A 24,958-nucleotide genomic window follows, 5' to 3' on the forward strand; every position below is an offset into this window, starting at 1 on the left:
GCTGGGTTTTCTTTCTTTACACAGCAAAGTGTCCTAAATACAGTAGTTTAGCAATAATAAAGCATTTTTATACCAACTCTACATCCCCCACTTCTCCCAGAGACTTGCAAAATGTTAAGACCACCAACTATGAAAATCTATTGAAATGCGCTAAAACAAAATACATTCATGCCCTCAGGGGATTTTATTTAAAAAAAAATTTTTTTTTGAGCCTAAAACATATTCCTCTGACATTGTTCCTAGAAGGGAAGTTGTATGCAAAACCCTGAAACCACGTGTGGACGACTTCTTGGGAAGACTAAAGCTTTGGAAAGCAGTTCACACTTGACTCAGATACGCCTTCCCCAAGACAGCTATCTCATCTTTTTCAGAATTCTTAACATCCTGAAGGTAAGGCACAGCTTTTCTCCATCTCTGCCTCTCCTAAAACATTACTAATCCCTGAATGGGATCGGTCATCTTCTGGAACTTTAGGTAACATGCGCTCATTTCTGAACACATCCTTACAGGTAATCTCCTGTAGAATTTTTAGTTGAAACAGAAGTTAACACTGGCTGGGTTGCTTTGCGGGTTTTTAATGGGGTGTTTGGGTGGTTTTTGTTTTTGTTTTAATTCCACCAATTTAAAAATGCATTCATCTTGGGGCGCCTGGGTGGCTCAGTCGTTAAGTGTCTGCCTTCGGCTCAGGTCATGATCCCAGGGTCCTCAGATCAAGCCTCGCATCGGGCTCCCTGCTCCGCGGGAAGCCTGCTTCTCCCTCTCCCACTCCCCCTGCTTGTGTTCCCTCTCTCGCTGTGTGTCTCTCTCTGTCAAATAAATAAATAAAATCTTAAAAAAAAAAGAGGCTATCTAGTCGCTTCTCTTTGGGTCTGACTATATACACTCCCCACCTTAATTTTCAGGATTTATAAGATGCCTTTCAAGGAAATCTTCACAGATGCAGTGTTTATATAAATCTGGTGCCTATTTAAAAACTAATGTTGCGAAGTTGTAGCATGCGTTTTGTAATGTTGAAAGAGTATCTTTTAAAGCTTGTAGGACAGACTTTGCCGCCTCCACCGCTTGAACGCCTGAACAAGAGGGGCTCCCTCCTTCCCTCACTCAGCCCAGGGACAGGCAAAGGTACAGGGTTAGCCAGAAGAGGATGCCCAATGAACAAAGTTTAATTCCAGGCTGATGACGCACAAGTTGGCCAACAGGCCTGGCTCTGGGAGAGATCGAGCAGCCCCAGGCACACACTGGCCTCCCTGGTGCCACCACGCAGTGTCTGCATGCCCACCGGCCCTGGGCCTTGAACTCTGCTCCCTGACTGTCAGCGGCCCATGATGGAGTTGCAATCCTGTGGCCCCAGGCCGGAGCCAGGAGGCTGACCTCTCGCCGTGAGCCGGCTGTAGACCTGGCAGTTGACTTCCCTGTCCCGCACATAGCATCGGATCTCCTCCACAGCCTCTCGGATGACAGTGACGGCCAGCACGAAGCCCTGCGGAGAGAGCGGAGAGAGGATGAGCCCTGCGGAAAGTGACCTTCCTCTTCTGGTGCTGGGGACAGAAAAGGCCAGAGGCCACACCGAAGGGCAGCAGGGCAGGGCCTGCTAATTACCCCAAATGCACGCGCCCCAGCAAGCCCACTTCTCCCGACTCCTTCCTACACACATGCCCTGGGGAAACACTTGCTGACACACAGATACACGGGCAGCCCTATCCACCACCACTGCAGGGTTTCTAAGAGGAAAAGGTGGTCTGTCCACAGGCAGTGACAGAGGGATGGTGTCTGCTATTCGTACCTCACTCGTCATGTGCTGGGCGCCCTTCCAACTACACTACACCCCCACAGCAACCCTACGCTCATGAGTGCTGAGACGGAGCCTCAGAAGGACAGAAAGGTTGAGTCATCTTGCCCAAGGATATGAAGCTCTAAGTGACAGGCAGGAAATCTGGCTCCAGAGTCCTTGCTCCTAACAGCCACATTGTTGTGCCTCCAGACAAACTTGGAAGACCTACTAGCCAATAAGATGGAGGCCCAGGAGAAGGTTAAAAAGAATGAGATCCATCCCATGCACTGACCTGCCAAGGAGGGAAATTCAGTTTTCACAACATACAATGTAACACCATGCATACAAACGACAAGGGACAGCCACCATCTTCCGTGAAGGGTTCCCAATTTCCTTAACTATTGGCTAGATTCCTTTGCAAGGAAAGGACTGAGAGGGAGGAAGGGGCCAAAGGGGACTTCAGTCTTCTCTGTACTGTTTTAAATCCTTATAAAGAGAACACATTGAAGTATTAATTGTGTAAGTAGCAACAAATTAAAAAAAAAAAAAACATTGGAAACTGCCCGACCTTTCCTGGGCCAGGTACCCCAACTCATAAAATTTGGTGGGAACTGGTGTGTGAGTCAGCCGTAACAAGAATCTATTTCCATCTAGATTTCTCCTCTCGTGTCAATAAAGGCAAGAACATTCATTCATTTTTCTTACAAGATAGCCCTGTCATCTCCTTTTAAAGTCATTTAAAAAAAAAAAAAAATACAGAAAGCACCATCACCCTGAAGGGTAGCAGCGGTGATTCTTTGAGCATTTCATTTTCATACTGTTTACTCCGTGAAATATATTAACTTCAATTCAAAGGACTTTAAATCTCTTATGTAAATCTAGCCAGAGATGTGCGGCTTTGTGAAACTCCTCCAAGGGCTCATTCATCTTTACAATCAAAGGATTACTCCTGTTTCCAATCAGATTGTAAAGTACTGGCCGCAGCCAGAGCAAAACTGGTACATTTCAGAATAAAAGCATAACCAGACCAGGAGGGGAGAGGAAACCTGTTCCGGGAAGAGCGCAGACCCAGGGTGCACAACCCCCCCGCCCCGCCCCCCAAGCTGCCAGTTTCCTTGTTTGGGGCCAGAATCCAGGTGTTTGCTGTTTATTTTTTCAAATGTTCCAGTTTCTATTTCCCTCTGCGTGGGCCCAGCTAAATCCCATCGATGAGAGTGGAAAGTGTGCGCTCCTACAAAGACAGGAGCCGCTAACCTCCCTGGGGCCCATAAATACGGCCTCCTAAATTATCCTATCTGTTCCCCGCACCCCACGCCCAAACACACAGTTCCCATTAATCCCAGAGGACATGCCGTCCCTGGGGCTAGAAAATGCTTTCACAAAGAGATGCAAATGTAGTCCAGAAATAAATTGCAGCTATGCAACTTCAGAGGTCCTTCATAGCCACAGATATTTAGAGAGAGGCTTTAATAGGGAGGCCTGGGGTTGTCTGAGCTTGTAAAAGAATCAGAGGCAGTGACAGCCTCTGATTAGCGCCCAGACAAGCCATTCTGAAGGTGCTAAGCCTCCTTTTGTAAAGTTGTACGTCAAAATAGAGTACAACAAAGCAAAACAAATCTATGAGCTAGAAATCAGAAAAGCAGTTGCCTCTGGTTCAGGATGGGGTGACTGGAAAGGGGCATTAGGGAACTAGGGTGATGAAAATGTTCTGTATTCGACTGAGGCGCTGTTTCCATGGGTGCTGACAGAAGTTGGAAAGCTCACCACTTTGTGAATGTAGTATCTCTCTATCTTAAGGTACACAGAGTAGATCTCAACAGCAACAAAAAAATCTAGATTATTTGGTCTTCATACAACTTTATGGATTATTTCAGCTATCTATTGAGGAATTTCTCCCTCTAATACATTAGTACCAAAAAAAAAAAAAAGTTATCAAAAGCTAAACCTTGGGGCGCCTGGGTGGCTCAGTCGTTAAAGCTCAGGCCATGATTCCTGCTCCGCAGGAAGCCTGCTTCTCCCTCTCCCGCTCCCCCTGCTTGTGTTCCCTCTCTCGCTGTCTCTCTGTCGAATAAATAAGTAAAATCTTAAAAAAAAAAAAAAAGCAAAATCTTCATCCAATGAACAATGTTACTAGTGCCAGGATTTTAAAATTCAAATGAGAGTATGTGCTCTCAAGAGGCATCTTATTTGTAGTACTTCATTTAATTCTTCCAACAAGCCAGGGAAGGAGACATGATCATCCCTGTTTTACAGATGAGAAAACTGAGATTCAAATTATCTAATTTCTCAAAGTGTAGCCAGGAACCACACCTCAGCTGTGTGGCTCTCAGCCCTCATTCAGAACCACGGCGCTTATTTACAGCTGGGTTTGGAAGGCGAGGCCTTTCGGGGTAGTCAGAGACATTTCAAATACGTCTTCTAGTCCAGAACTGGAAACAGACTCTGCACAGAAAAATCTAGGGGAGGACGACACCTGGGTAGTTCAGTCAGTTAGGCGTCTGCCCTCAGCTCAGGTCATGATCCTGGAGCCCCATATCGGGCTCCCTGCTCAGTGGGGAGTCTGCTTCTCCTTGGACCCATCCCCCCCGCTTGTGTGCACTCTCTCTCTCTCTCTATAAATAAAATCTTAATAAAAAAAAACTTTCTGAAATATTTTAAAAAAAATCTAGGGGAAATCAGCTATAGTCACACCTAGAAATAGATGCCATCTACTTTGTCTTTGACCCCAAACCTCCTTCTCTGCAGCCCCGGGGGAAGAGGCAAACCAACACTCACATCCCCTTGCAGTCCTAAGCCTTCATAGGAAAAGCTGCTTATAAATGAGACACGGACGCAGAGGCAGGAAGCTCAGGGCCACCAGAGGCTGCTATTCACCTGCCTGGTTTCTATCTGCGGCCACAGTTCACAGTTTGGGGTGGGGGGGAACAGGTGAGTGAGCGGGCAGACAGGGAGATGGTAGAGGTGGCTGGGGTCACAGTACCGCACACACTGAAGGTCAGGCTTCTCAGGAACCTCTAGGCATCACTTCAGCAAGGTGACAGAGGCAGGAGCTGGGGCCGGGCCCTTTAATTTAGAAGGGGGGGTGGGGGGGGTCTTCTAGGCCATCCTAGTCCCCACCACTTGCTCCAGCCCAGCTGGACTGGACAGGAGGGAGATTTTCACTGGGAACGTTTTTATGTTTCATGCATCATGTGAATGTATTACCTTTCAAATAACTACACTTCAAAAAGGGAACCAACGGAAGGCAATGTGATAAATTATATTTTTATATACATTAGAGACTTTTTATTTTTTTATTTTTATTTTTTAAAAATTTTTATTTATTCATTTGAGACACAGAGATAGAGAGAGAGAGAGAGCATGAGCAGGGAGAGAGGCAGAGGGAGAGGAAGAAGCAGGCTCCCCGCTGAGCCAGGAGCCCGATGTGGGGCTCGATCCCAGGACCCTGGGATCATGACCTGAGCTGAAGGCAGACACTTAACCATCTGAGCCACCCAGGTGCCCCAGAGACTAACTTTTTAAAAATAAGCAACTTAGGGTTTGACTCTATATAGGTATGTAGTAAACAGTGGAACAAAAAAACTCAAATAAAATTGGGGTATTTCATATAAAACTCTAAAGTTTCTAACTCCGGGGACTGGCAACTCCAGGTCCACGTCTGGACCTGCGACAATGGAGCAGCGCCTTCCATCTTGGACGGGACAGGAGCTCCCCAGCTCTCCCAAGGCTCGATTGTGGCAGCCCAGCCTCTGAGTCCGCAGCATTCCATTCCGGGTGTAAGAACGCAGACTGGAATGTTTGTTATGCGAGGGAAGGATGCAAACAAAAGTTTGCTCCCGCCCCCAGAGTCCTACCTCACCTACAAATGACAGCAGGACAGAACAGCTTGCACGTCCCCAAAGCACCCTTGCTGTTCGGTGGGAAAAACGAATCCCCTCTCCTTTCTCTTTTCTCAGCTGCTGGCCTGACTTGTCTGCTAATACGACAAGTAAAAAAATCCTGTTCTTACTTCTTTAAGGAAGGCTTAGATCTTTTCTACTTTAACAGTCTTCTCCCAATTAAAACTTCAACAATATTTGTGAACAGAGAATTCAAGTGTCCCAAGTCCCACCTAACTTAGTGAGAAACAGGCAGCCTCTATATGGAGAAGAGATGTCAGTTTCACCCTCTCCACCCCCCAGTCACACTGGGTTTCCTTCTATTCTTCAAATGCTCCAAGCACATGCCTACTGCAGGGCCTTTGCACGGCTGTTCCCGTAGTTGGAATACTCCTGCCCTCCTACTCTTCTGCCCATCCCCTCCTCAAGAGGCTTTCCATGGCCACACCGGCTAAGGCTGCCCCTCCACCCCTCCCTTCCCCACCTTCATCCATTCAACAAATATTAAATGCGCCTGGGATTGCCCATCTAGCCTGCGACCTTATTCTATAACCTCTGCGGCACTTTTCACAATTCAAAATGATTTCATTCATCTGTTTACTGTCTATCCCTTCCGAACACCGACTCCACAAGGGCAGGAGTTTTTATCTGTTTCATTCAATGCTGTGTCCCCAGCACCCAGCACAGTGCCTGACACACAGCAGGGGCTCAATAACCACTTGCCAAACGGAGGTAAGGGAGGGAATGGAGGAGCATTCTGGCCAGTTCTGTCTGACTTCGTACACAAAGCACAGAACCTGGTACCTTTCAAACTCTCAGGCCGACAGACTCTACATAAACAGAAAAGGCGATCTCAGAAAACAATTCAAATAGTACAACCCACAAAGACAGAAGCTCGTCTTTCTTGCTTGCCACTGTGTCCCCAGAGTCTAGAAGGGGGTGAAATGCACAATAAGTATGTAATACATAGTAGCTGAAGAAATGAAAGACCGAACAACTTATGGACACAATGAATCAGGAGCACAGGCTTCACCAGAGTTTGCTCCTGGTGGTGTATGAAAGGGAGCTTCAACATGAGAATATCGGGGGGATGGAGGGTCTCTCTCTTCAAAGGCCGTATCCCAGTTCCAGATGCCTGGGTGACAGAGACAAAGAAGTGTCTGTTCCCAAAGCCCCGAGGTCACTGAACAAACCAGGCCGATTTACTCACCAGGGGGACCCAGTAGGTATAGAGGGCACCAAGTCTCATCTCAGGAACAAACTGAGAGCAGGCAAGAAGTAAGAAATAGAGGTTGAAAAAGTACTTGAACTGGTTAAACAGCACCTGGAATGAGGAGAGAGAAAAGAGGGAAGACAGTCAAGGCTTGTCTGATGAGGTCGGGGGAGGTTTAGCAGGAGGGGAACCTCCGCTGAAAGCATTCCTACCCAAGAACACAACTCCCACGGTACCTTCCGTGGGAACTTTAAACACTTCTATATATTGTCTAGGAAAATACACATGGGTAATAAAAATATTTGTAAAAGTAAAAATATAAATAATGATACACAGGGAAATTATAAATTTCAAGAGAGTGGGTACCCCTGGGGGTGGTGGGCGGGGGGGGGGGAAGGCATGCCAGGGGCATTCAACTTTATCTGAGTTATTTCTTAAAAACCATCTTAAGTACAGGTAGGCCCCTCAAAATGTGAAAAGGAGGTTTTAGTGGAAAATGCCTCTACTGTAAGATTGATCAGGAAAACAAGGTAAATCATCATCTCCATGATACGATCTCAACACCATAAAATAAATACAGCAGAATCCCATCCTGGGTGGAGGTGGGTTCCAGCAGAGCCTCGGCTGAGCCCACGTGCCCTGGGCGTGGGACTGGTGCCTCAGGACTTGTCCGGGGCGCCGAGCAGAAATGACATGTCTCTCCGGGGCGAAGGCAATTAACAGCCCTTTTTCGGCCCCCTCACTCTTGCTCAGCCACAGAGATACGGGTGGCCTTGTATTCCAGAGAGCGTAGCTACAACATGGAAGAGAGTGGCCCCGTGTACACCAGAATTTCCATCAATGAGAAATAAACATTTTCCTGATTTAAGATACTGAGATTGGGGGGGGGCCGAGTTGAAGGCAGCAATGAATATAGTCGGAGTCGCCCTAAAACAACATTCAAATTGACCTTAAGCAACAGCATTACACATTTGTGTTTCTGTACTCTCAATAAATCAAAGAGTCATTATTTTTTTTTTCCTTCCAGCACTGGAACTGGTTGCTGTTCCTGCTTCTAAAGTCAGCTGGTGTGTGTGGGAGGCTCTGGTGGATAAAAATAGGTATGCAATTTAAAGGGGGGGGGGGAGGTTTGTAGAGTACACATCCACGGATTGGTCTAAGTTAATGTGGAAACACTGTGACTCCACAGCATAAAATACCAAGCCAAACAGAAACATCCATTAGCAAAAATATCCACAGAAATTCTCTCTGGATGGTAGGAATGAAACTTACCTCTTAAAATTTTTCTCTATATTTGTGTCTCCTGACTTTCCTAGAGTGAATATGCATTTCATGACGACAGGGGGAGGAATTTAGGGACTGATGGGTTTTGGGGTTTTTTGGTGTGGGGTTTTGGGAGATGAACAGCCAGTGGCTAAGGCAGCCTAGAAAACACACAGGCTATTCTGCCACGGGGACCTGGGTCTCCTAAAAAGCGGTCCCTGGCTGTACGTACCCCAGGAAGAAAGGTGAAGAAGTTGTACTTCTGGTTGTTGATGACATTCCGAGGGTACCTCTGGTCCCTCTTCTCGGGATGCCCCAACCATACAGTGCGGGGCCTGGGCTCCCCTCCGCCGCAGCATCGCACCCACTCACAGCACCTGTGGGAAAGACAAAATCACACTGTCAAGGCCACGTCCACACCTGCCCACTCTTCTCCGAATGTTTTTCTCTCAAGCATCTGCCCTGGGTCGGGACAAGAGCCACGAATGGGGCTTCATCCATCATGAGAAGGGAAAACGGAGCCAAGGCTTCTAAGAAGCTGGGATCCAGATAAAAGATGGTTTGTGCCCAAGCCCAAATTACTTATTTCAAAATATAAGATGCATTTTTAAAATGAGATTTAAGTTAAAAAAGTAAAGATACAGCAATACATTAGCACTATTACTTTCACATTTTGCTGATGAGAGGAAAGCTCGCAACAGTTAAATGAAGCACCCAAGGAGGACCTAACTCAGATTTCCACTTCAATCTGTGTCTCCCAAATTCCAATTCTAATTGCCCAAATGAAAATGTTTGCTTTAAAAAATAAAAATAAAATAAAAAATAAAGCACCCAAGTTTGCCAGGATGTGAGAAACAGGGGAGTCTGGCCTTGAACCGCCTCCATCTCATTTGAAAACCTAGTATCTTTCCAGCACCCCATGCTGTCAAGGTTGCTGGTTCCACCAAGATAACTAGGTAAAGGAGAAGGGAAAGAATATCCTCTCGACACCCAGATCTCCTTTCAGCAGCACCCCAGAGGAACCAGCCAGGAAGACAATGGCTCAGGGCCTGGTGTCACCTGGAGCGGGGCCAGAGTACCAGCTGCGGGCCAACTGACTGCCCCCCCCCCCCCACCGCTGTCCGGGCTGTCCTGCGAGGTCAGCTCATGAGTGCACCTGCTCCCGGGTGGCCCGCACCAGGCAGGGCAATGTGGGCAGCTCCAGCAGAACAAAGACACTCTGAAAACACCCCAAAAAGGCAGCTCATCCTTCTGGAGAACCCATATACAAGGCATTTCAAGAATCACAAGCCCTCATTAAGCACTGTGATGGAAACACCCCATGTCCAATTGTACGCTCTGCCCCCACGTACGCAGGCCGGGAGGGAGAAACCCCCGTCCAGCCAGCCCCTCGTGACACTGCCAAGTGAAGCGAAACCAAGCAGACAGGGAGATTATGACTTATGTAAATACTGGTACACCGCGGCCCACCCTTCTCCCCCTCCTCCTATGGGCCAGGCAGGTCCTGGTGGGGTGCTGGGGTACAGAGCTGAGCAAACATGGTCCCTAGGCATCAGCAAGCTGCCTGCCCAGATGCTCAAAATTTCCAGGATGAAACACAATGCTCTTTCTTAAAAATAGCATCTTCATTCCAGTAAACTGGTGCTCGGGGGGAGTGTATGTGACAAGGACAGGTTTCACTTCTCGTTACTCATCTGTGTTGGCCCTGTTCTACGTTGTCCAAAGGCCAGGGACAGAAGCCTCGAGGAGTCCAACATGATTACTGCCCATGGATGGGAAGCACCCATGCGGGCCACCGGGGGACATGCGCTAAGTGCTGAATGAATGTGGGGGGGGGGATCATCGGACAGGGAGCACACCTCTCTCATTTGTGGAAGCCATCCCGCTGGTCATGACTGACCCCTCTCCCCATCCTGTAATAATCCTGTAATGATGGCTCCCATACTAATGAAAGCTGAAGAATGGATTTCAGAAAACCAAGCATCAGGTCGACTGTTCATATGCGTTTTGTCTGTGTTGTTTCAGCAGGCTCTGCACCTCAAGCTATCAGGTTAAGCCATTCATTACTTAACCTGCAGATCTGTGCACGAGCACAAAGTAGGTGGAAAGTCACTGCAGCATATGCACTGTGGCTGCAGAAGACTGGAAACAGAGGGGGCTGGTGAAATCAACACGAACAGCCACAGTAGTCCTTCAAGGAGAGCAGCTGGATGCACTAAATGGCCCCATTCTGCAAGATATGCTAAATCGAAAAGCAAGAGCCTAAAAGGTGTGTCCAGGATGCTCCTCTTTGCATGAACACAAGAGGATCCACAGGCAGACATGCTTCAAATGCAGCACTGGTTCCCTTTGGGAAGGAGGGAGTAGGGACTAGGGAGTAGGGAGACCTTCTGCTATGTATTCTTTAGTTACAATGTTTCATATTATCCAGGGACTCAATGTGGTTCTTTCCCAGCTCAATTCATAAGAGTAAGCATTTATTAAATATCCAGCTGGTAGGAAGTTAGACTAGTCCAGGTCCTATGGGGACCGAATGTTGGAACAGGATCCTTGCCTTCTCCTTCCTCACAGTCCCACTGCAAAACAGGGTAAGTGTTCAGGACAGGATAAAATAAAAACTCTGTGTCACTCTAGCCCAGTATAATTGACCCCAAGGCCATCTCATTTAGCCAATCTGACGGTCACTGCATTTACTCACTTTCTGCATGCACTGGCTATATATACCTTGCACATTTCCAATACATGATCAATCCGACTTTCGGGTCAACAGTATTTATTGAACACTAACAACAATAATAATATAAGACAAGTAATCACTGACTCTTTTTTGTCACCTGCTACGTCTTGTGCGCTCGGTGTGCTAAGCCCTCCCCTGGCACTTGGGCATTCAGGAGTGAACAAAACAGACAGGTCCTCCCTCTCTGGAACTTCTACTTTAGTGGAGGGAGACAGACCATAAACAACCACCCAAAATAAAATAAGGCCTGGGCAAGAGAGGGCGTGGGGGAGGGGTGTGGCTTTGGAAGACCAGGTGGTCAGGGAGGCTGGTGTGACAGCTGAGCTGAGGGACAGGTAGCAACAGCCATGCGACCATGCAAGGAAGTACAATCTGGGCAGACTGGAAGGGAACCCCAAGGGCCAAGATCCAGAGGTGGGAACCAGCCTGGTTACACACTTGCCTAGAAAGACTGTTGTGTACCAACCACAGGGGAAAGAAGGAAGGAAGGAAGGAGGGAGGAAGAGGAAGAAGAGAGGCCAGATGATACTGGGCCTTGTCTCTGGGGCAGGGAGTCTGGATTTTACTCCATGCACCGTGGGGATCATGGAAGGGTTACAAGCAGGAGGCGGCATGATCTGATTGACATTTTTAAAAGTTCTGTCTGGGGTGCCTGGGTGGCCCAGTCGGTTGGGTGACTGCCTTCAGCTCAGGTCATGATCCTGGAGTCCCTGCTCAGTGGGGAGCCTGCTTCTCCCTCTGACCCTCCCCCCTCTCATGCTCGCTCTCTCTCTTTCTCTCTCATTCTCTCTCTCTCAAATAAATAAAATCTTTAAAAAAATAAAAATAGAAGTTCTGTCTGGATGTTACACAAAGACACTGCAGTAGGTTAACAGTAAAAACAGATCAAGAGGTGTGAGGTTCCTTTTTGGGGTGATGGGCATGCTAGAATATTGACTGTGGTGATGGTTACACAACTCTACGAATATACTTTAAAACTGCTAATCATAGGGCGCCTGGGTGGCTCAGTTGGTTAAGTGACTGCCTTCGGCTCAGGCCATGATCCCGGAGTCCCGGGATCGAGTCCCACATCAGGCTCCCTGCTCAGCGGGGAGTCTGCTTCTCCCTCTGACTCTACCCCCTCTTGTGCTCTCTCCCTCTCTCAAATAAATAAAATCTTAAAAAAAACAAACTGCTAATTATACACTTCAGATAGGCGAATTGCAGGGTATGTGAACTGTATCTTAGTAAAGCTGTATATTAACCAAGAAAAGTAGGAACAGGGAGGTCATCCAGGAAGCTACTGTCATCATCCAGGCAGGCAGAGACAGTGGTCCAGACTACAGTGGTGGCACTGGGTACAGATTTTCAAAATATTACAGACGTAGAAATGTACTGTCTTTAAACAAACATTAAAAAAAAAATGCACTAGGGGCGCCTGGGTGGCTCAGTCCATTGAGCATCTGACTCTTGATTTTGGCTCAGGTCACGATCTCAAGAGTTGTAGGATCAAGCCCTGCCTTGGGCTCCACGCTCGGCACAGAGTCCGCTTGAGATGCTCTCTCCCCCTCTCCTTCTGCCCCTCCCCCCACTCACGCATGCTCGCTCTCTCTCTAAAACAAGTAAATAAATAAAATCTTTTTAAGAAATAATTTTTAAAAAGGAGAAATGCACATTTCATCTAATGTTCACAATAATCCTACGTGGCACATACAAGCATCGCCCCCACTTTCACAGTGGAGAAACTGAGCCCGAGAGGACTCAGTGATTTCTCCAACACCTACACTACTTTTGTTCCACGCTGAGTGGGGGAAGCTGGCCTTAAGCCCAGGCCTGTGGGATCCAGATCCTGAGCTAAGAGCCTGAGAGCGCCTGAGAGCACCTTGCACTGCCATGAACAGCCTCATCAGCACAATTATCTTACAGCTTTTTTTTCCCTAGGCTCGCATCATCTCAGAAAGTTGGAAGGATCTTTAGGAGCCCCAACAGCAATGGCTGCCATGCTGCTGGGACAGAAGTTCTCCTGCAGGCTCATCTTCGGGCCAGTTGCAAACCTCCCGCCGCTCAGCTCCACTACCTGTTCTGGGACAAAGGACAGAGTCCCCTCCTGCTCTCCCTCACAGCCAGCACGCTGCTAGCTCTCTCAGCAGAGGACACTGGGGGGACACCACTGGAGGAGTCTCTCCTGGGCTTTGCAGGCAGAGGTACCCAGTGGATCAGTGCATGGGTATGAGGCCACCCAATGGTGCTCTGCCCAGCCACCCGCTCAGGATCTGCAGTCCCTTGGAGACCTCCGAGCCCCACTGTGGAGACTTTCCCGGGGCCCTCGCAGTATGGACATCCTGCCTCCTCTGCACCAGCACCCTGATCCCCTCACCCCCAGGCTTGTCTCCTGAAGTTCTCCTGTCACTGTAGCCCCCGGTGTCCCAATCCCAGTGCACGCCCAATGTGTCAACCACCAGCTGGGCCTGCCACCCCACCTGCACCCCGAGATCACTTTCTGCTTGCCCCATGCCTGCAGACCAGCTCTCGCCCTGCCTTCCGGCAGCCTGAACTCAATTACACCATCTCCAAGTACATCTGTACCCCAGCCTTGGGGAAAGGCCCCCTTCCAAGTGCATCCTTCCTTGGGTCCACTCCCTCAGCTCAGACTACCCCAGAGTCCTCCTCTATCCTATAATTATCCTTTATCCTAATTTACCAAGTCACTTCCCTCCATCTCTCCAGCTGGGCTAGCTGGGCCAACCCCATCTCCAAGCCCCAGGTGCAGTGAGCACAAGGACCCAGGCAGAGCCAAGCAGAACCCGCGACATGGTGATGGGTTCAACAAAGGCCAGCAAGACCCCTGGCTGCGATTATCACTGGAAATACTAAGAAAGAAGTGCCCTTCACCCTGAGGTGGCTAAGGTGGCAGACAACAAGCGAGGGGTTGCAGGTGGTCCCCCTTTGATCTTGTTTAGGGAAGAGCTGGCCTGAAAATGGGAGTCACCAGGAGGAATGCAAAGGCTCCTGACACCTTTGGAAGAGCGCACAGGTCTGCCCATCTGTCCATTCCCTGGGCTTTTCCGTCTCAGGAATCAATTAATTGGTTCTTACTTTTGCTCAAGCCAATTTTAGTTGAGTTTGTGTTAACCACTGCCCCAAATCTCCTGTCTGATCTTCCTGTCTGCCACATGCTGCACTGTCCTTAAAGACACAATCCTGTTGGTTTTGTGTGTCTCCGAGTCTAAGCTTTTCAAGTGTGCGGTTAACAGCTTCCAGCCTGCATTCTACCGTCCTGACCTCTCTGCTCTAGCTTCGTTAGAGCAGTGCCATCTGACCTGGTAGCTTCTATGACATGGGGCTGTTCACGTTTAGATTAATTAAAACAGAAGAATTCCAGCCCCTGTTCCCACTAGCCACATTCTGAGTGCTCCACAGCCAGCTGTGGCCTGAAGCTACGGACTAGACTGTGTAGACCCAGAACCTTCCAGCATGACAGAAAGCTGTACTAGACAGCACTGCTTCACAGCATCCCTTTCACGACCTCTCCTTCCACCTCGCTCTTTATCGGCTACCAGCGCCAAAGGACACTCACGTAAGCATCAGTAAGTGGCCCTCACAACCGACAGCAATCAGGCTAAGCGATTTTCATACGCACACAGCATTTCCTAGACTGTCCAACTGCCTCTACCTTCTAACTTCATGGTACTGGCTAAACTCGCTGACCTAAAACGGGGGGTTCTCAGCTAGGGTCACTTCTGGTCCCCCCGCCCAGAAGTACCTGGCAATGTCTGGAGACGTTTTTGGTTGTCACACCTGGGGGGAAAGGAGCTACTGCCTGCATCGGGGGGGGGGGGCAGGGATGCTGCTAAACAGCCTACGGTGTGCAGGACAGCCCCCCAACAAAGAACGGTCCAACCCCAAATACCAGCAGCGCCTGGGGTGGAGAACTCCCGCCCTAGATTTTATTTACATAAATTTTAAAGGGTAACTTTGTACTACTATCATGAATGGAAAACCAGTATCACTGCCATAAACACAAGGTAAACATCACAACCAGCACAATGGAAAACAGTGTTACTAAATTCAGGCCAGAGTCAGCGGCTCCCAGCCTGTGGCTCTTGAGGCTTCTGCTGTTTACACTGCAGAGACAACAGGAGGGTCGGCTACTAAAGAGTCTGCCCTGACAGCATTAGAAACATGGAAGGAAAATTGAAAAAGGAAAGAAGTACCTTACCGCATGTCTCAATGTGATTTAGTTCCTGCCTGTGAATTACCTGGGATGTTATCACGGCTGTACCTCGAGCCCTCGCCTGCCCATGTTTGGGGAACTACTGTCCCACAGTAGAAGCTTTGGGCTGGCAAATTTACAAGCGACCAAGTTCCCCCCACCTCCACCCCTCCAAACAGAAGAGGTGGCAGCCAGGCTCCCTCTCAACATCTGGATTGATCCCTGCAACTCTCTCTACCCTAGTGGCTGCCACCACCACTCCCAGTCTGTCTAGGGTACAGACCTCGGTCCCCTGGAGGCCCGAGAGGGGGAGCTGCCTGGGGCTGCGTTGTCACCCGAGTGTCATGAATTGCTGCTATTGTTTCTTAACACCAAACCAAGCTGTCTGCCACTTGCCATCACAAAGTAACTCCTGCCTTCTAGACGCGCTAGGGAGATGGGCTACAAGACAGAATGAGAAATTAGGGGCGCGTGGGTGGCTCAGTTGGTTAAGCGTCTCCCCTCAGCTTAGGTCATGATCTCAAGAGTCTGGGATCGAGCCCCACCCACATTGGGTTCCCCGCTCAGCCGGGAGTCTGCTTCTCCCTCTCCCTCTGCCCCTCCCCCCTGCTCGTGCTCGCTCGCTAATAAAATCTTTTTAAGTGTTTTTTTTTCTTTAAAGATTTTATTTATTTATTTGACAGAGAGAGACACAGCGAGAGAGGGAACACAAGCAGGGGGAGTGGGAGAGGGAGAAGCAGGCTTCCCGCCGAGCAGGGAGCCCGATGTGGGGCTGGATCCCAGAACCCTGGGATCATGACCCGAGCCGAAGGCAGACGCTTAACGACTGAGCCACCCAGGCGCCCAATAAAATCTTTAAAAAATGAGAAACTAATGAAGAAATAACAGATGAGAGCCATAGTTTCGAAATAGCAGGGCCATAACGGGTAGAGTAAGGAACACCAGCTTTTGGGGCACCTGGGTGGCTCAGTCGTTAAGCGTCTGCCTTCGGCTCGGGTCATGATCCCAGAGTCCTGGGATCAAGCCCCACATCAGGCCCTCTGCTCCGTGGGAAGCCTGCTTCTCCTTCTCCCACTCCCCCTGCTTGTGTTCCCTCTCTTGCTGTCTGTCTCTATCAAATAAATAAATAAATCTTTAAAAAAAAAGGGGGGGGGGGAACACCAGCTTTTAAGTCATATGGACTTGGGCGCCAAGCCCAGCCTGGCTCCACAGTGGCTATGTGGCTTTGGGCTACTCATCTTTTGTGATGCCACTTTCTCTGTCTATAAAATGACAGTAAGACCTGCCTTGCTGAATTTCTATGAGGATGAAGGAATTTATATAGGAAAGGCATATGACAATACATAGCACACAACAGGCATTCAATTAATAGTACATATATTTCTCTTAATTTTTTTTTCCAGGGGCACCTGGGTGGCTCAGTCGGTTAAGCGGCTGCCTTCAGCTCAGGTCATGATCCCCGGGTCCTGGGATCGAGCCCCACGTCGGGCTCCCTGCTCAGTGGAGAGCCTGCTTCTCCCTCTCTTTCTGCCTTCCCCCTCTGCCTACTTGTGCTTTCTCTTTGTGTCAAATAAATCTTTAAAAAAAAAAAGTTTTTTTTTTTCCAGATAAGAAAACATAAAACAATGTTCTTATCTATTGATAGCAACAGCTATTCAACGAGGTTAAGACATAAGGCCAGAAATAATTTAGTGTACACTGCTTCTAGCTTGACCATTTAAACAAAGGAAAATCAAAGTAAATTTTCTTATGATTTGACTCTAAAACAAACAAAGGTTTTGATGGTGGGCAGCCTGCTGACCAGATGTGTGGTGGTTTCACACAATCTGGCTGAAAGGCAAGGGAGAGCAAGTATTACAGGCGGAAGCGCCAATGGAACGATGTTTCTGGAAAAGGTAACTACTGTAACAAGGAGCTGGCCTCCAAGGAAATAATCATCTCTGCTCTGGGTGTAACCACAATCAGCAAGCAGTCGGTAAATACTTGTTGAATTGCCCCCATGGTGTGTTGAACCTTCCTGAAGCCTGAGTCCAGAAGCTATTGGGTCTGTCTTGACACTGGGAAGATCCAGGAAGAATTTAAAGAAAAATTAAAAGTAACATGGAAAAAAAAAAAAGGTAATCTAGAGCAGTGGTTCTCAATGGAAGGGAAGGGCTGGGGGGGTGGGGATTTGCCCCCTGCCCTGAGGACACTTGGCAATGTCTAGAGAGATGCTTGGTTGTCACAACTGCAGGAGCAGGGAGGGACTCCTGGCATCTCGAGGGTAGAGGCCCAACATCCTACAGTGCCCAGGACAGCCCCATACCGAGGACTACCCAGCCCCAAATGTCAACAGTCCTGAGTCTGAGAACCCCAGTCCAGAGCAGCACTGTCAGATGCATTTCTGCAGTGACGGAAATGTTCTCCATCTGCATGGTCTCACACAATGGCCGTAGCCGTGTGGCTGTTGAACACTCAAAATGTGAAATTTAAATGTTATTCCATTAATTAATTAAAATAGCTACATAGATCTAGTGTGTACCATACTGGACAGGTCTAGAAGGATTTGGAACTCAAGTTGTTAATAAGCCTAGATGCCTGGGGAGGGATGCTGGAAAGCATGGAAAGGAAGGTATAAGGGAAAATTTTGCTCTGTGTTCTAAGAACATCTAGGAGGCTGAATTTTTTTTTTCTTTAACTAGGGGAATATGAAATCTAAAGTCAGGGGCACCTGGCTGGCTCAGTTGGTAAAGCATGCAACTCTTGATCTCAGGGTTGTAAGTAACTGTACACTCACCCCATGGTGGGTGTAGAGATTACTTTAAAAAAATAATAAAATCTTTAAAAATTAAAAATAAAAATAAAATCTAAAGTCAGAAAGAATGCAAAAAAGGAAGCTAGTTCACTGAAGTCTGAACGTTATCTCTGGTCACAGCAATGCTACCTACTGGTGGAAAAACTGGGCCGTATCAAAGAAAAAAGCCAAGTCAATGTGGAAATTTCTTTTTAAATAGAAACAGGTCCTCTGATCTAGCAAGTCTACCTGGAGGGATGGATTGTATATGAATTCTGGTACGGGTACAAGTGAGCAAGAGGAAAGATACAAGGATGCTCCCAGCAGTAAGAAAGCAAACCCTGAAAATGACCAAATGCCCATCAGAGAGGAACCCCCTGCACAGTGGACCTGCACTAATTTTTTTTTAAGATTTTATTTATTTGAGAGAGAGAGACAGAGGATGAGTGGAGAGAAGGGGAGAGGGAGAGGGAGAAGCAGACTCCCCACTGAGCCAGGAGCCTGATGCGGGACTCGATCCCAGGACCCTGAGATCATGACCTGAGCCGAAGGCAGATGCTTAACCGACTGAGCCACCCAGGTGCCCCACCCTGCGCTAATTAAAAGAATAGGTAGATGCGCACACTGACAAGGCAAGATCCAAGCGATGAAGGGGGAGGGGGAAAAATAAAGCAAAAGATATGCAATTATGCTATATTTTAACAAAAATAACACATAATACATACATGGGAAAATAACACTGAGAAACAAATATGCACACACACACCCAGACTGTTAATTCTGGTTCTCTTGGGGGGAAGGGGGGCAGTTATGGGTGGTAGGATCTGTAACCTTCCCTGTTTCTCCTGCCTGAAGTCTTTCACTCCCGGTCTCTTGCCGCTCAGAGTACAGGACACCTCTTACAAAAGTAGGACTCATACTGCGTCCAGCCCCCACGATGAGTCAATGTGGACTCAAGTCCAAGCCTGTCACCCCTCATCCCAGGTCCTCTGTTATGAAGCCTCCGACTGCAGTCAAAGCAAATGAGCTCCAGAACTCTACTTTTCTCCAACTTCCAAACCCTCCGGCAAGACTCCCTCACACCAGATTTCCTTGAGCAACCCATTCCCCTTCTTCTACTTATCCTTCAAAACCCAACTCTGTACTTGCCTGTTTCTTTCTAGAAAACTCAAATCTATGGAAGCCCAGCAAGCAACATATAATAATAAAGGAACAAAAATAAACACAGAGTCTACTGGGACAGGGCACACTGAGGAGCCTAGACCTGTGGGAAGGAAGTGGCCCCCTGGCCTCACTAAGATACATTCTCACATAAACCTAATACAACAGACCGTAAGATTCTTCATGACAAAGACAAAAAGCATAGATTCTGAAGTGCAAACCCTCAGTTTTTAAATGTTGGTAACTGACGCAATGTTTAAGTAGTATGCAAAACCAGAATCACACCGAGGTGTCATTTTTTACTTAGCATAACCAAAATCAAAAAGCTTAATAACACCTGTGTTGATTGGGATGGGCAGACACTTTTCACTGCTGGGAGAGGCCTCAATCAGTATAACCTTGAGGGAAGGCAACCTGGTGATAGCTCTCAAAATGATAAATGCATTCACCTGGACCCAATGATTCCCCTTCGAGATATGTATGTTGTAACATGGGCACAAAAACTTATGTCCAATGTAACACTGCTAATAATAATGTACCATTACAAATAACCCAGGTGTCCATCAGTGGTAGACTGGTTAGGTTAAGTATGGTAAGTCTATTCAATGAAATCCTTTAAAACCATACTGTTTAAAAAAAAAAAAAAAAAAAAGAATGAAAGAGCTGGCGCCTGGGTGGCTCAGTCGTTAAGCAGCTGCCTTCGGCTCAGGTCATGATCCCAGAGTCCTGGGATCGGGCCCCACATCGAGCTCCCTGCTCAGCAGGAAGCCTGCTTCTCCCTCTCCCACTCCCTCTGCTTGTGTTCCCTCCCTCGCTGTCTCTGTCAAATAAATAAATAAAATCTTAAAAAAAGAAAAAGCTTTTTATGTACTGATACGTAACAAGCCCATGTATACTATTAAGTGAAAGAAATACGTTGTGCTGTGTAGGGCAGACTAACAACGGAATAAAAAAGGTCAAAATCTATGTGTGTGTCTAGATAAATATAAAATACATGGGCCTTCTTTTGGAAAATGATTAAAAATTCTCTAGAACGACACAGAAGAAACTGGTAAGTGGTCGCCTGAGGAGGGTACAGGGTAGTAGCCAAAGCAGGGTACGGAGGGAGGCTAAGTTTGCAAAGTACACACTTCTGTACCTGTTCCACAGTGAACTATGTGACTGTGAATTTTTTTTTTTTAAGATTTTTTTTTTTTTTTAATTTGAGAGAGAGAGAGAATGAGAGACAGAGAGCACGAGAGGGAAGAGGGCAGAGGGGGAAGCAGACCCCCCGCTGAGCATGGAGCCCGATGTGGGACTTGATCCCGGGACTCCAGGACCATGACCTGAGCCAAAGGCAGTCGCTTAACCAACTGAGCCACCCAGGCGCCCGAATTTTTTTTTTTTTAATTTACAAACAAAACAAAAATCCCCACCCCACTCCCCACACAGCACCCAGCTCTCCATCTACAGCCTCGGATGCTGGCCACAAGCCCGGAAGTCAGAAACCAGATACTATTCGCCTCACACCCCAGATCGGGGATACAGAAGGTGCTCAGTTGCCCCGTGTGGGTTGAGGTGCCTCTCCTGGGCCTCCCCCCCGCCCCAGGCCCCCCAGCATGCCAAGACCTGCTGCCTTACCTCGTGTGTTTATACTGTATCTGGGGCATTTGCTTACAGGTTCTCAACCAGGTCCAGGGCCACAGCACAGCCAGCCGTGTCACCTCCCTCACTCATCCCCAGAGTCCTGCAGGCAGGCCCTCCCCCTCCTGGAGAGGAGGAAACTGTACCCCCAGGAGTCCAGCGGCGGGTGAGGGCAGAGCCAGCCGTGAGTCCAGCAGGCAGACCTCAGAGCCTGCACTCGACCATGGTGTTTGGAGATCTCACCCCACAGAAGAATCTGAGCGCTGCCTCTGAGCTGTCTAGACAGCAACCTAGGGAGGCACCCCATGACGGGGACACAGCAGGAGCACACCAAGGATCCCCAGGGGCACTGCCCCAGCTGCCTGGCTCCTCCCTCCAAGCACTGTCAGCCGCAGGGTGGCTAACACTGCTACTCTCCTCTCCCCCAGCCGCATGCTTTGGGGTCTAAGCATCCTGCACACATGAACTCTGGTTAGCCCTCAAAACCACGTGCACTATTATCATGCTCATTTACAGGGAGGTGAACTCACTCGCCCAAGGTCATATAGCCAGTGAGTGGCAGAGCCCAAACTTGCACCGAGGCAGTCCTTGCTTGAATCCACGCTCTCAAGCCCTCACGATCCTCAGCAACCAACCGTGGCCTTGGGGAGCTATCACCTCCTGCCAGGAGCCCTTCCTTCCCAGATCCGGCTCCTCCCCTGCTCCCGCGGAGACCAGGGCACTAGCCACTGCTACGGCCCTGCTCCACCTCGGGCATGGCTCTGGCACCGAGACCGCCCCAGGAAGGCCATGGGGCAGGTTTCCAGGGGCGCCTGCTTGTAAAACGGCAGAGGTTACACCACAAGGCCCTTGGAAGGAGTCTACCTCTGGAAGCAGGTGGTGGAGCTGCTGAGGGTCTAGCACAGTGACCATTCAGGCGGAGAACACTCCCCAGGCAGCAAGTTCACACCTTTTCTACCATTATTGCTGCGGGTGAATGCTACCCTGGGCTCCAACAGCTGTGCCGAAGACCTCCACTCCTTGCAGGGAAGCCAGACAATTACTGCACTTGGCCCTGGTGTCTACACACAGCTCTGTCGTGAGCCACTGTCTACAGAAAGATTTTCTTGTACTCATTCAACAAATATTTATACAATGCTTGCAGACTCTCAAGCATACCTTCTATAACTCCCAAACATACAACCATGAGCAGTCAGTCCAGTTCACCCAGTATATCCACAGAGAATGTGCTGTGTAGTGAGCATCTCCCCAACCAATCAAAGGCTTCTTCTGTCCTCACACACATCAACAGGAAGCCCAATTTGAGGTAAACAGAGAAAGAAAAACGTGGTTTTTTACTTCTTTTTCTTTTTTTTTTTTAAACATTCCCAATCTCATGGACATGTACCGGACAAAAGGCAAAATAAAAACAGTGGGTGAAGAAGGCCATCACTCATCTCCTGACCCTGGAACAGAAGGCAACTCTGGCTTTCATAGGGTGTAAAATGGAAGAGCCCTTCCAGAAAGCCACTTAGTTGGAGCCACACAGAGCCCTTAGATGACCACACGTTCCATTCAACCCAGGGAACTGGAGATTCTAGCCTATTAAAATTTCCCAAATGTAGGGGCACCTGGGTGGCTCAGTTGGTTGGGCATCCGACTCTTGATTTCTGCTCAGGTCATGATCTCAGGGTCATGGGATGGAGCCCTGCATCGGGCTCCATGCTCAGTGGGGTCTCTGCTGAAGGTTCTCTCTCTTCCTCTCCCTCTGCTCCTCCCCTTCAACACTCACTCTCTCTGTAAAATAAGTAAGTACATCTTTAAAAAAATTTTCCAAATGTAGGAGAAAGCTTAGGCCAAGATATCCTCCCTAGACTAAGCTCTAATTCATAACAGCAAAAACAAACTGCAATCATGTCACTTAATAGCCACTGGATTAAAACATAGATCAAAGGAAACATACACCTAAATATTAGCAATAGCAGATAAGGCTTTAAATAATTCTAAGGACCACATCTTTAACTTTTCTGTAACGGGAATTATTACTTTCATAATGGAAAACAAAAACGCTGATGTATAAAAGTCCCACGCAGGGCCCCATGGCCGGGAAGGGTGCTCGGGCCGGCCTCTGAGTGCCTCGCGGGCCATGCTGGCCACCTCTGGCTTGCCTGTGCATGGGGTCTTTCTCTAGCAAGGCCTGGTGCCCCAAGCCCCTAGTTCCATCTCCTCGCATGAAATGGCTCGATGCTATTCAGGGGCTGCCAGTGACTGCTGACAAAGGCTCAGCCCCAGTGAATGCAATTCCCTGAAAACATTATACATCTCTGCCATGCAGGAGGAAGCTGCTGGGAACCAGTGTGGACCGAATGGGGGCATCTCCGGCCAAGTAGCAAATATGGGATCCATTAGACTCTCCAACCCAGGCCTCTGACAAAGGCCTCTGTGGCTAATTCCTTACGGCAATGGGCTATATGAACAAGGAAGGAGGGAGAAGAGAGAGAGGAGACAGAGGAAGGCCTAGATCCCCCCTTCTTTCTGTGAAAGGGTTATGTTGTTTGTCCCCCCATGGGCTCCAATACTCAGCACACACCTTCACTGGAAGCCCGAGCACCCTGCACACCGTGTACACCCCTGATGGATCAGGAATGTGATGTCCCTTGGGGTGACTAAGATTTCCAAATAAAACTAAAGGTGCTGGAAACGGGCAGACCTGTTCAGAGCTGTGCCTCCTACTCTTCATCTACTGGCTCATTTAGTCCGTTAGCAGATATTTATTGAGTACCTACTACGTGCGCCTCAGTACTAAGCAGTGGGACATGCAAACGAGACAAATGAGGGCCCTGCCCATGGGGAGCCTACTATTTCACAGGGGGGCAGGGGGGCAACAGGAAACAGCAAAAAATAAATACGTCAACAAGAACATGTCACTGGGGGGCGCCTGGGTGGCGTAGTCGGTTAAGCAACTGCCTTCGGCTCAGGTCGTGATCCTGGAGTCCTGGGATCGAGCCCCACGTCGGGCTCCCTGTTTGGTGGGGAGCCTGCTTCTCCCCCTGACCTACCCCCCTCTCATGCTCTCTCTCTCTCAAATAAAATCTTTAAAAAAAGAACATGTCACTGGGGGGGAGGCAGCTCCTTCTGAGTAGGTGGTCTGAGAAGAGACAGCCGAGCTGAGCGCAGAGACAAGAAGGCAGTGGCAGCTTGCAAGCGGTGTGACCCTGGGCTACTTAGTGAACCCCTCTAAGCCCTGATCTCCCAGGAACAGGACAATGGCACCTACAGGACTATGTGAGGAAGCCACAAGACAATCCACTGAAGCCACCAAGGTCCATGGTCCTGGCACCCAAGCAACCAGAGGTTAACAAAATTCACGCAAGAACACCCCTTACGTGTCACCGGAAGGCAGCTCCGTGCTGGCGGGGACTCCTGTCTCTTGTGTTTACCGCTAGATCCCTGACATTAAAACTGTTCCCCAGGGGCAGAGTAAGTGCTCAGCAAATACCCCTATGGGGTGAATGAATGGTAACCCTCCGAAACGTCCAAAATTCGCAGTTAAGTTCCTGGTTTTCTGCGGGGTAGGAAGCACTGCTGTTTCGTGAGAGTCACTTTGCAGATTGGGCTCATCCAGTTCCAGAAAGATGACGTCACATCTGCGCCTCCTTCAGCTTTCCCTCTTTATGTCTTTGGGGTGACTCTGCCGGCAACCAGAACAAAAGCATAATTTAAAAAGTGAAACTAAGGGGCACTGGGTGGCTCAGTCAGTTAAGTGTCTGCATTTGGCTCAGGTCATGATCCTGGGGCCCTGGGATGGAGCCCCGCATGGGGCTCCCTGCTCCACGGGGAGTCTTTCCCCTCTCCCTCTGCCTGCCGCTCCCCCTGCTTGTGCACTCGCTCTCTCTCTGTGTCAAATAAATAAAATCTTTAAAAAAAAATTTTTTAAGTGAAACTAAAAAACAACTTGTGAAAATATAGGGCACTGGTTAAAGTAAATTAGCCACCCTACTCAAAGAAATATCATGTTGCCATTAAAAATGTCATTTACAGGGCGCCTGGGTGGCTCAGCTGCTTAAGCGATTGCCTCTGGCTCAGGTCATGATCCTGGAGTCGCAGGATCGAGTCCGCATCGGCTCCCTGCTCGGCAGGGAGTATCCTGCTCCCTCTGACCCCCCCCCTCATGCTCTCTCTCTCTCAAATAAATAAATAAAATCTTTAAAAAAAAAGTCATTTACAAAGTACCTCATGATACAGAGAAAGCCTTAAATTAAAATGTTAAATCAACAACAGGAAATAAAAACACATATGCTACATGGTTATAATTCATAAAACAATGTACACACAGAAAGGAGACTGGGAGAAAACAGAGTATCTAAG

The 24,958-nt window shown here is 48.5% G+C and overlaps 1 protein-coding gene across 2 annotated transcripts in view; it reads right to left on the reverse strand.

The window, feature by feature from the left end:
* Positions 1-24,958, reverse strand: part of ATP9A (ATPase phospholipid transporting 9A (putative)) — a 132,380-nt gene that overhangs the window by 91,989 nt on the left and 15,433 nt on the right. For both annotated transcript variants that reach the window (XM_044919103.1, XM_021685903.2), the window contains exons 2-4: positions 8,358-8,502; positions 6,860-6,973; positions 1,372-1,480 (exon numbers count right to left, since the gene is read on the reverse strand). In XM_044919103.1, coding sequence (XP_044775038.1) covers positions 1,372-1,480; positions 6,860-6,973; positions 8,358-8,502 — 368 coding nt within the window. The remainder of the gene's footprint in view (positions 1-1,371; positions 1,481-6,859; positions 6,974-8,357; positions 8,503-24,958) is intronic.

The sequence above is a fragment of the Neomonachus schauinslandi genome, chromosome 10 (assembly GCF_002201575.2).
Source record: "Neomonachus schauinslandi chromosome 10, ASM220157v2, whole genome shotgun sequence".
Lineage (NCBI taxonomy): Eukaryota > Metazoa > Chordata > Mammalia > Carnivora > Phocidae > Neomonachus > Neomonachus schauinslandi.